Source organism: Bombus impatiens, unplaced genomic scaffold (assembly GCF_000188095.3).
Source record: "Bombus impatiens unplaced genomic scaffold, BIMP_2.2 scf_0637, whole genome shotgun sequence".
Lineage (NCBI taxonomy): Eukaryota > Metazoa > Arthropoda > Insecta > Hymenoptera > Apidae > Bombus > Bombus impatiens.
The window spans coordinates 1,324-12,142 of record NT_177056.1 but is presented as its reverse complement, the minus strand read 5'-3'; the positions used below and the strand labels follow the sequence as shown (position 1 = coordinate 12,142).

The 10,819-nt window shown below is 35.3% G+C and overlaps 2 protein-coding genes and 2 long non-coding RNA genes across 8 annotated transcripts; 3 read left to right on the top strand and 1 right to left on the bottom strand.

Moving 5' to 3' along the window:
• The first annotated feature begins 6 nt into the window (after positions 1 to 6).
• Positions 7 to 5,219, top strand: LOC100745307 (centrosomal protein of 131 kDa). Of its 5 annotated transcripts, none has more exons than XM_033322382.1 (11): positions 7 to 139; positions 1,630 to 2,093; positions 2,165 to 2,258; positions 2,347 to 2,461; positions 2,544 to 2,985; positions 3,077 to 3,294; positions 3,809 to 3,968; positions 4,041 to 4,297; positions 4,432 to 4,603; positions 4,688 to 4,851; positions 4,932 to 5,219. In XM_033322382.1, the coding sequence occupies exons 2-11, from the start codon at positions 1,806 to 1,808 to the stop codon at positions 5,068 to 5,070; spliced, it is 2,049 nt and encodes a 682-aa protein (XP_033178273.1). In that variant the 5' UTR covers positions 7 to 139; positions 1,630 to 1,805; the 3' UTR covers positions 5,071 to 5,219. The 5 variants fall into 5 exon arrangements, with proteins under 5 accessions (XP_033178273.1, XP_033178274.1, XP_024225490.1 ...); XM_033322383.1 differs by having other exon boundaries at positions 7 to 144; XM_024369722.2 differs by having other exon boundaries at positions 7 to 571.
• LOC112213366 lies at positions 5,219 to 5,895 on the top strand. Its single transcript, XR_002947273.2, has 2 exons — positions 5,219 to 5,273; positions 5,791 to 5,895. It is a non-coding gene; the product is annotated as an uncharacterized LOC112213366 (long non-coding RNA).
• On the bottom strand, positions 5,808 to 8,556 carry LOC100744333 (GTP-binding protein 128up). The gene is made up of 8 exons (XM_003491790.4): positions 8,294 to 8,556; positions 7,809 to 7,974; positions 7,566 to 7,696; positions 7,245 to 7,484; positions 6,877 to 7,045; positions 6,423 to 6,552; positions 6,182 to 6,304; positions 5,808 to 6,100 (listed from the first exon to the last, which is right to left on the bottom strand). Exons 1-8 carry the CDS (start codon positions 8,333 to 8,335, stop codon positions 5,998 to 6,000), a joined length of 1,104 nt encoding a protein of 367 aa, XP_003491838.1. The 5' UTR covers positions 8,336 to 8,556; the 3' UTR covers positions 5,808 to 5,997.
• Positions 8,557 to 8,665: 109 nt separating this feature from the next.
• On the top strand, positions 8,666 to 10,171 carry LOC112213362. Its single transcript, XR_004462282.1, has 3 exons — positions 8,666 to 8,740; positions 9,547 to 9,679; positions 9,818 to 10,171. It is a non-coding gene; the product is annotated as an uncharacterized LOC112213362 (long non-coding RNA).
• The last annotated feature ends 648 nt before the right edge of the window (positions 10,172 to 10,819 follow it).

Genomic DNA, 10,819 nt, shown 5'->3' with positions numbered 1-10,819 from the left:
CGAGTTCACCCGCAGCAACCTCGCCCCACGACTGACGACCACTATCTCCTCGTGTTCCCTACGATCTATTCCCACTTCGCCAGGTCGCCCCAAACGGTGCTGCCTGCACTCTAGCAACCCTTTAGCAATCACCAGCGCGGTAACGTACGAGCTCTGCATTACCCTCTGCCCCGTCGATATATTCTTAAACAAAATACAGCATGGACACGACGCCACATTGCATTGTTTTCACGGATTAAGATTGAAAACACAAAGATATTAAAAAATGATACAAAGTGATGGAAATAAAACAAATAATGCTAAAGAACCTAAACACAAATATGTAAAAGATAAAGCATACGTAGTACTGACGACGACCATTAGCGGACCATTAGCGGCAAGGGGATACGCGCGGCAATCGCGATCGCTGCAACGAATCATTTTTCTGCTATCTATCCCTACTTTCATCCACCATTTATTTATTTATCTTTATCGTTCAAATATTCTTACTGTCGCGTATTAGCTAAAGATAAATATACGCGGCTCATGCAAATATTCGAACGTTTGCAGACATCTTTCGTGAATATATTGCGTATGTTATACGAAATCGTGATTATAGTGTCGAGTCGAACCTCGGTAACCTGTAACAGTGATGGAACCTCGAGGAAGAAAGAGTTAAAATCTTCGAATTTTAGAGGTTTCGATTTATCAAAATTTCCGGGTAGAAGGAAATTCGAGACGCGGGAGCTTTGTACGAAGGCACAATTACATTCACCGTGGTCACCGTGCACGTGGTGGTCGAAGAGCGAAGAAATAGGGATAGACGGCTTGACGTCGTCTTACGTTGTTTGAAACAATCGTGTAATAATTAAAAGAAAGGAGACAATGTGGAACGATTGATTTCTCATATACTTTGACTCACACACAGCATAGCTATAGGTACATTTGGAGTTGCAGAGATCCGACTGTTCTACATTCGATTTAAATTCGAGTTACATTCAAGGTAAAATAATGCATCTGTACACGTGACAAAAAATTCGAGTTAAAGTAAATTATATTTCGACTTTTAGAGTCGGACTCTTCTGCAGTAAACAAAATTATATAGCCTTATAGGGGTTTTCGAGTTACAGACGTTCGTGTTATCAGGGTTCGACTGTATTGGTAAAGTTTGAAACAAATCGGAAAGTATACGTAGAAATTTCAAGATATTTAGTGGAAGATATTTAGTGGAAGTTCAAGATATTTAGATGTTTCACAGATACCGCAAAACTATTCAAACAGTGAATTATATATGAATTAATAAACGTCGGTTTAATAAACGGTATTCAGTGAGATCATATTTAACTTATTTAGCTTATTATATGCTTAAGATGGCTGCTGTTCATGCCGTATACTAATTTTTCACAAACATACGTTTAGACACGATAAATATTTTATAATTTCTATACACATTTTGAGATTGGTGTCAAATTTAACCAATGTAATAACGATAGTCGTGGCCCGTTGCACTGCTGATGAAATTTCAAAATGTTTTATATAACGCGAATACGATATATACTTGAAACAGTTCTACGTTAAGGTAAGGTAAGTATCGAAATATTTTCGTGAGCCAGTTGATAAAATTTGCGATCAAACGGAATTTCGTTTCAGTCTTCCACTAGTTATTCTATCCGAAGCAAAAGAGGTGAAGTTATTTGATCGCGTTACCTTGACATTGTCTTGACAACCGCAAACGCACCTATAAACAAGGGGTGAAAAACTCTTGGTCAGTGAATACGACCCTGCTCGAACTTTCATAACAACGGCAAATCCTTGTTCCGTATTTTATGATTTACATCGACCATCCAAGGATCCACGGGAAACCACCCGTGAACAAGTCTCTCCCATCGAAATATGTCGAGTCCAGACAAAAGAAACTCACAGAGGAGAATATCATGTACGAGAGAAGAGAAATCAACGATGATCCCGATGTCATCATGGAGAAAATGGGGAATGCAGACTGCAATCAAAACTTCGTCGAATCGACTGCATGCTCGTTCGAGCAGCTTTGCAGTATGATCAATGATCTCGAGAAGGACATTGCCGTGACGATTCCAGAAATCGATCAGTTACAGGTTTGAGAAACAATGCGATCAACTTTCTATCCGTTTGGCTCGATCCGATCGATCAAACTTTCTAATTGCAGCTGAAACCAGAGAAAGACGAGTCCGAAGAGAAATATGTAGCAAATGGAACTGTGTACGACGACCTAATGTCTTTCTTGGCCAAACTCGAAGAGGGTAGCTGATAATAATGTGTTTCATCGGTATTAAGAGCTTTTCGCGTTGTTTCCTTGTGTTTCTATAAATATAGGTATACATTCGACAGGTTCTTTGGATGATACCAAGATAATCATACCAGAGGTAGACGCCACCACCATATTTGGGGAGATATTTGGTAACTTGCAGCCACTGCCTAACAAAACTGTCGTCAACTATGATAGGTAGGTAGCGGTTATAGTCATATAGTCCTATAGTGCTATACCCGCTTGTAAATCGACACTTGCAAACTCTTCCTGTTCTTAGCATTGTTCCAGCCCCTAGCGATAGCCACCATGCGTTTAAAAAGGATTTAGCTACGGTACAGCTGCAACTCGAAGAAAAGAACGCTACCATATCGCTCTTGAAAGAACAATTAAAGACGGAAAGGAGATTGGCTTGCGACAAGTTGGAAAGTCAGAGGAAGAGCAGCGCCTCTAAACTGCAGCAACAGGACGAGAAATACAAGGGGATAGTTAAGAGACATCAAAAGTTTATCGAGCAGCTGATCTCGGAGAAAACCGATTTGACCGAGAAATGCAATTCGTTGGCGCAGAGAGTGAAAGAGATCGAAATAAAAATGCAACGGGATTTGAAGGCTGCAACACAGAGGCATACGGTAGAGTTGCAACGAGCGAAAGAGCATTTTGCCGCGGCTGAGAAGATTAAACGGGAGAGATGGATAGAGGCCAGAACGACAAAGATCAAGGTTCTAACTATCTGGTTTACTTGTACGACGCATCGCTACCAAGCTTATCAAAGTCTTCAACGATTTATAATTTTGATTCGTCGATTTTAAGGAGATGACTGTGAAAGGTTTGGAACCCGAGTTACGTAATATGACGGAGCAACACGCCGAGGAAATTCAGAAGCTAAGAAATATACATGTGAAAGAACTACAGGACACCGAATTGCGTATAATACGCCATTCTAATCAACAGCTGGAACAACTGCGTCTAGAATTGATGTCCAGTCACGAGAGAATGTTGGCCAACGAGAAGAATATTTTGTGGACCAGGTGTGGAATTCATTTTTAGACGTACAGTGGCCCGCGAAACAATTCGTCCACTTGCACGTATAGAAAACTTGTATGTTTATATAGACGTGTTATATAAAACAAGTATTTATTGAAATTTATTTATCAACGCTAATGAGACGCGACTGCTATGATTGCATTGGCAAAATTTGAACCTAGTCGGGAAACTGTGTACTTATATATGTGTACGTAGATGTTGTGCAACATATTTGCTGTAAACTTATAGCTGGTAAAAAATTAATATACAGCGTGAATAGTCACCTTAAGCATGTAACAAGCGTTAAAGATGGTCCCATTGAATACTAAACTAAGACTTATCAATGTCGTGCACCATTGCCTGTTTTTAAATAGTTTTGCGATCTCTGCAAAATATATACTCGTACCAAATATCTCGCAACTTCTGTATACATTCTCAGAATCGTTTAAAATTTCTACCAATACCATTTCTTCTGAAACACTAGACTAATGCTGTGCAATTGATCTTTATGCCGTTCAGATACCAAGAGCAGCTGGAGGAGCAGGAAAGCCAATTTAAAGGGCAACAAACGAAACTTTTCCAAGAGTTGCAACGCGACAGAGAAAACTTTACCAAGGAACAAGCTAAACGAGAAGCTGAAATGCAGGCCAGTTTACAAAAAAACCATTCGCAGTATCAGGTGAAGGTCGAACCGAAAGCTTCGAATATCTGTTGATTCCATCGATTTCTTTGAATCGACGTGAAATTTTAGAGTGAGGTCGAGACTCTGAAGCAGCAACACTCGAACGAGAAGAAGACTCTCGAAGAATCGCTGAAGGCTGAGTGGGAAGCTTGGTTGGTCAATTACAAGAGAGAACAGAACTTACGAATCGAACAAGTCGAGAGTAAGATAAAAGAGGGGTGTAACAAGGAGAGGGATCGACAAATCGAACTTGCTATCGAACGATTAGAAAAAGACTTTCGAAACGAAAGATCGACACTTGAACGAAACGTTGATTGCAAGCTCAGGTAGGTAATTTGCGATTGATTCTCGTTCGATGCCCAAGCGACCTCCTTACGCACGCACGCACGCACGCACGCACGCACGCACACACACACACACACACACACATACACACACAAACAATCGTGCCGTTTTTCAGATCTTTGAGGGACAAGTACGAAATGGACTTGCAAACCGCAATAGATAACGAACAGCTTTATAAAACTAAGTTAATGCAGACGAAGGATAAACTGGAGAAAACCGATGTTCAGTTGCAACACGCGGAGAACAAGTTGCAGGAATACGTATCCGAGTTGAGTAACGCAAACGAGGTAGGATATTTTCTAAAATGGAAATTCGTCGTACAGCAATTATTGGCTATCGAACGTTTCGAATGAGAAACAGGTACCCTTTAGGTAATCAAACGGTTAAGTATGGAAAGAGACAACTCGAAAAAATTAGCGAGGCAAGAAATCGAAGGAGAAAAAAGAGAATTGGAGGAGAAAATTGCTTCGCTTTATCACGAAATTACTCGTATGAATGCGAATAGAGACACTTCGATGACTCAATTACACAGCAGGTTCGATCTTAATTAATCATGCAAATTAATACCTCGGTACTTATCAATTTTATCAAGTACACCCCGTTTTCACGTTTTAGAATTAAACTGATAATGACTCAAAAGGTGTTGACGATCAAAAATTTGACCAAAGAACGTGATGACGTCAAATTAAAATGTCAACATTTGGAAAAGTTATTGGACCAACAGAGAAGAGAATATATTTTGAAAACTTTATAAATAACAATGTTGTTGTTGTTATTTTGTGACTTATTCGATCACATGTGTATTCCTTTTTATTTATGCGGGTAGGATTAGGTATGCATTTCGTATAAAATAAATAAAACCGTTTCAAACGATTTATGTACCTATTAATAATTTACGCACTTATTAAAACTTCATTTTCAGCCACTTCTAATATTATTCGTACAATATACATATGTGTATATATATATATATATATATATATATATATATATATATATATATATATATATATATATATATATATATATATATATATATATATATATATATATATATATATATATATATATATATATATATATATATATATATATATATATATATATATATATATATATATATATATATATATATATATATATATATATATATATATATATATATATATATATATATATATATATATATATATATATATATATATATATATATATATATATATATATATATATATATATATATATATATATATATATATATATATATATATATATATATATATATATATATATATATATATATATATATATATATATATATATATATATATATATATATATATATATATATATATATATATATATATATATATATATATATATATATATATATATATATATATATATATATATATATATATATATATATATATATATATATATACACATATGTATATTGTACGAATAATATTAGAAGTATATATATATGTATATCTTTTCCTTGTGTATGTCCTTTAACGCATCTCGTGTTACACTATTCTGACCAAAATATTCCATAATTTTGTACGAACAAAAACAAGATAAACTCCAAAATTACGACATTTTTAATTACAGAAGGCGGTCTATAAAAATCTATTCAATAATAATTAATAGTAACTGTACGCCGAATATTTAATAAAAATTATACTTTTTTTACAATCTGTACGACATCCTCGTCACATAATATGTGATCTTTTCCGACTTTTTGTGGTTGATGTTTGACAGACGAACCCCACACAAGGGCACTAAAAATAAGGTAAACAAATAAAAAATGTGTTGGTAGTCAAGAATAAATCATTAGTAATACAATTAGAGCGAATACTTACTACTTAAACTCTTTTGCGATAGATCGGTGCAATTTATTACAAAAGTCTTCAACCGTCCGTTTCTCTCTGTTTAATACTACCGGAGAATTATAATCTGGCAGTTGACCCTTCGGTTTGGTATAGCTAAATATCAGAATCAAATAAACGTATCGATTATTATGCACGATTTATTATTAAAAAAAAAAAAAAAAAAAAAGAAAAGAAAAAACTAGTGAAGTCAATCGACCTGAATACTACTTACATTCTGACCAACTGTAAGTATTCCCACATTTTTTCAAGGAGGTCGTCAAAGTTCCACTTGTGATGAGCAGAAATAGGAACGCAATGCGGTATTTTATAAATTATATCTAGTTCCTCGATGCTAATTTGATCTAAAAATCAAATAAAGCAGATTCTCATCTGTAATTCAAGCTCTATCATTTTAACCCTGCTGTAGTCCTCGAATTTTGTATATATCTATCTATCTATCTATCTCAGTTTTAGTGTCAATCAAAACAAAAACTTTTAATATTGACAACAAATTTTTAGCACAAAATTCAAAGGAAAACTGACGCCTGTTAACAGCAGTTCTTTCATAGTTTCCTCAAATTTAAGAAACTGTCTAACATTATACAAAAATATAATTTGGCCGAAAATGATTCAAGGGATACAGTAGGATTAAATGATCTTACACGCACGCGCACGAATGCAATTACCTATTTTGTTGAGTAAATAAATACACGGTACGTAGACGCGATTTCCCTCGATGACATCAATTAGATCGTCGGATGTGGCATCATATCGTAAAGTAATATCCGCATTGTGTATTCTATATTCGGACAGAATGCTTTTCACTGTTTCTAAGTCGAGTTCCGACTGTGTGCACTACAACATAATACAACCGTCTTAAGTTCTCTTGCACAAAGTCTTGCGCACAACCATCTAACCATTTTACAAAAACTACACATGACTCTGTCCAATACAACGAAAGATATACAAAGAGACAGTTAAGTCGTACAAAATTTAAAACGAATCGTATCACGTGTAGTTCTCTATGTTTCTCCTCTTCCTGCCGTTCGATTACCGTGGTTTGGAAATTAATGCCACCTTTATCTTTTTTGCGGAAAGTAATGTTGGGTGGCTGTTTATTTAAACGAAGTCCAAAACCTTCCAATTCGTGCTCTATTAATCTTTTATGTCCAAGCGGTTTCAGTACATCCAGAACAATAAATATCAAACTACAAGTTCTTGCAACTGCAATTACTTGTCTCCCACGTCCTTTACCATCTTTCGCGCCTTCAATGATACCTGGTAGATCGAGTAACTGGAAGATACATTTGACGTTTCATACCATACATAACATAAAGGTATACCTATGGTAAAATAGTCGTAATTAATTGGGAACCTGTATTTTTGCACCCTTATACTTTATACAACCAGGAACAGTGGTAAGAGTTGTAAATTCGTACGCTGCAACTTCGGAATAAACACCAGCAAGAGTACTTAAAAGCGTAGATTTACCCACAGAAGGGAAACCTATAATCGTTGTGGAACAAGCACAGCGAAATGAAAGATTGCTCCATTGGCTGTTCGTAAACTTTATGCTTTACGCATTCAGATTTTAGATTTAGACTTCCTTATTACGTACCAACAAAACCTATTCTAGCATCACCAGTTTTAGCTACTTCAAAACCTTGCTCCCCACCACCTCCACCACCTTTCGGTGTAATAAGTTCTCGTCTTAATTTGGCTAATTTGGCTTTCAACAAACCGAGGTGACCAGACGTAGCCTTATTCTTTTGAGTGCGAGCCATCTACAGACAAAGATATATTATAATAAATGTGTTAATAGAGTGTGAATATAAAGCGACTTGCAGACGTTTCCGAATAAATAACAGATAAATGTTCAATTTATATTTTGAAAGCAGCGTTTTAAAGAATTTTAAGCATACAAAGATTTATTTATTATTCATATATAACCTTCGTGTAGTATACTATTTTCTTTTACTTATCACGCCCTTATATCCAATATTACTTTTAGATATGGTTTTTCGAACATAAAGCTAAAAATTAATTGTGGCTGGAAATTTTTGCACGCCGCTGTGAAACGAACGAAAATAAAACAAAGGTTACCTCGGCCTCGATCGAAGCGATCTTTTCCAATATGGTACTCATATTGATAGAAAACGGAAACCTCCTTTAACTTGCGATATACTTTAAATTAAGTAAATTTCTTTTAAGCCCTTTCGCGTTCTTCCATTACAAAACTATCGAAATATATATATATATGTGTGTGTGTGTATATATATATATATATATATATATATACGTTACTGCATAAGACTTCCACGTGCTGACAGGTTAAAACACATGTTTCACTACATACACGACACACACTAACACGCGCAGAGAAGCGAATAAGTACACATAGAAAAGAGAAAAATACAAAAATTAAGGCCAGTTTTCAAATACGAAGTAGATGTAAAATTTATGAACAAAATGAGAACGGATACGTGGCGACTCTAGTGAAAATGTGCGCGCCGGTCTGTGTGTCGGTAAAAGCTGTAGAGTTGTTATTCGGTATGCGCTGTAATTTCTTATACTTGCTTCTATTTCTCGGGCAGTTGCTCGATGAAAAATATTACGTAGCCTGTGGTTAAGTCCATTAATTTAGCTTATCTAGACTAAGTCTATTTTGTGAGCGATTTTTCTACAAAGATGCGTCGTTTAATGTAAAACGGAAAGTTGAAAGCTTTCCTGTACAATTCTTTTAAATATTAGATGATTAAATAGAAGAATCGATTTGCCAAAGTGTTTATAGTTTTAGTCGGAAAATTTCGCTGTAATGTAATAATGTATTTGACCTTTAGTTTTTGCTTCACTGTCAAGTAGGTTTTAGTTCTAAGATTTGGATCAAGTTTATCGTAAACTCGATTGTTGGTTGGTCGGTGAGAGACAACAAGGAACTTATTCTTTGTCGGAAGTCTTAGCTTTAGACGTTATCTTTAAGCCTGATTTTTAAATGTTAATTTTAAGCTGCAAAGTTAGTTTTAAGCCTTAGTTTTAGTATATTTGCAAAGATCGACGTCCTTGATGACGTCCTATATGTTATCGTTATCATCGAAGAAAAGTAATGCCATGGAAAGTTTGTATGCGATATTTTTATGCCTGGTATTATATATCACATTCTTAAACAATATGAGAGAGGAACTTTGGAAATTTGGCCTCTGACGATTTGGCAAGACGATACTGAAACTATATGGAAGACAGGAAAAGTTTATTTCAAAGTACTAGAATATATTTCTACTAGAATAGTTTATCGGACGGAATGGTCGATCTGAACTCTACGTAGTTTATGACCGACATCTTGTCTCTGTCTTGTCAAGATTCAGCTGTCTGAGAAGCGCATGTTCCACGGATGCAGAGTTTTACGCGGTCGGAGCTGCTTAAGATATTTTTGTATCTGGAAGTGTAACATAAAGATATGTTTTGATCAGGTAAATATAACGCTAGATTCAGGTAAATATAACGCTAAGGATAATTCTATTGGGTTGGCAACTAAGTTATTTGGTGGTAATGACAAAATCCGCAATCACTTAGTTGTCAACCCAATAGTTGTCATATCGGTTATAGGTTATACCGATTTGTTTTTCTTAGCATAAATTGTCGGCGAGCATGGATGTGATGGTGCAACACAGGGGAAATGGACTGTGACGAATAACAAGAAGCAACAGCAGGAGGGCGAAATAAAGAAGGACAGGAAGAAGAAGAAGAAGAAGCGCGTGAATGTGTCAAATATGTAAAAAACATTATTGTAGGTTAGACGCGAGAAGATTTGAAACAAGTAAGAAAGGAATGAAAAGAGAAAAGTAATTGAGCTTTATTTGCGAAGTGGGAATAGAATAGATAATAGGTAATATGTAATGCAATATAATTTTGTGGATGATAGAAGAACTGATTTATTTGGATTCTAGAAGACTAAAGAATAGGTAAAGATGCATTTAGGAGATATATGTGTGCGTTGTTTATTTGACCCATTGACCATAAACTGCTAAATTATTGAAATAATTTTTCCAACCTCTCTGCGATACTCGCCTTAGAATGAGAATGGAAACTAGTAAATTTGAGATGAAGATAAAGATGCGTCAAACTTTCGCCAGATTCGAGAATGATCGTTACTCTTTCTCCGTCTTTCGTTTAATTTCCCGATGGCCTAATCGCAGCAAGCTGGAGTCCATACTGAACGTGTATCGTAGTTATTAATCGCGCCATGTGATTTGCCAGGAATAGCATGAAATAAATTTTTATTAAAAAAAAAAACCAGCTACAATAGATCGAATCATTTTATACCTTTCTACGAAAATTCACACCCACGAAATCCCTGACAAGTTCACTCCTGTAATGATTAATTACCTAAAGATTTTTAAAACAGTACGAGTTTACGGTTGTACGAACTATTTTACGAAAAAGATAGTTATCCGACGATGTTAAAAATCTGAGCATAATGGAGATGTACGTACAACAGATACTCACGGGAAAAATCAACGAGACTAATAATAAAATCAATGAATTAGAAAAATAAAAGAGCTATAGGCAAATATCTTATAATATACAGTGGCATAATCTGCAATTTATTATAAAATAATTGATCCGAGCAAA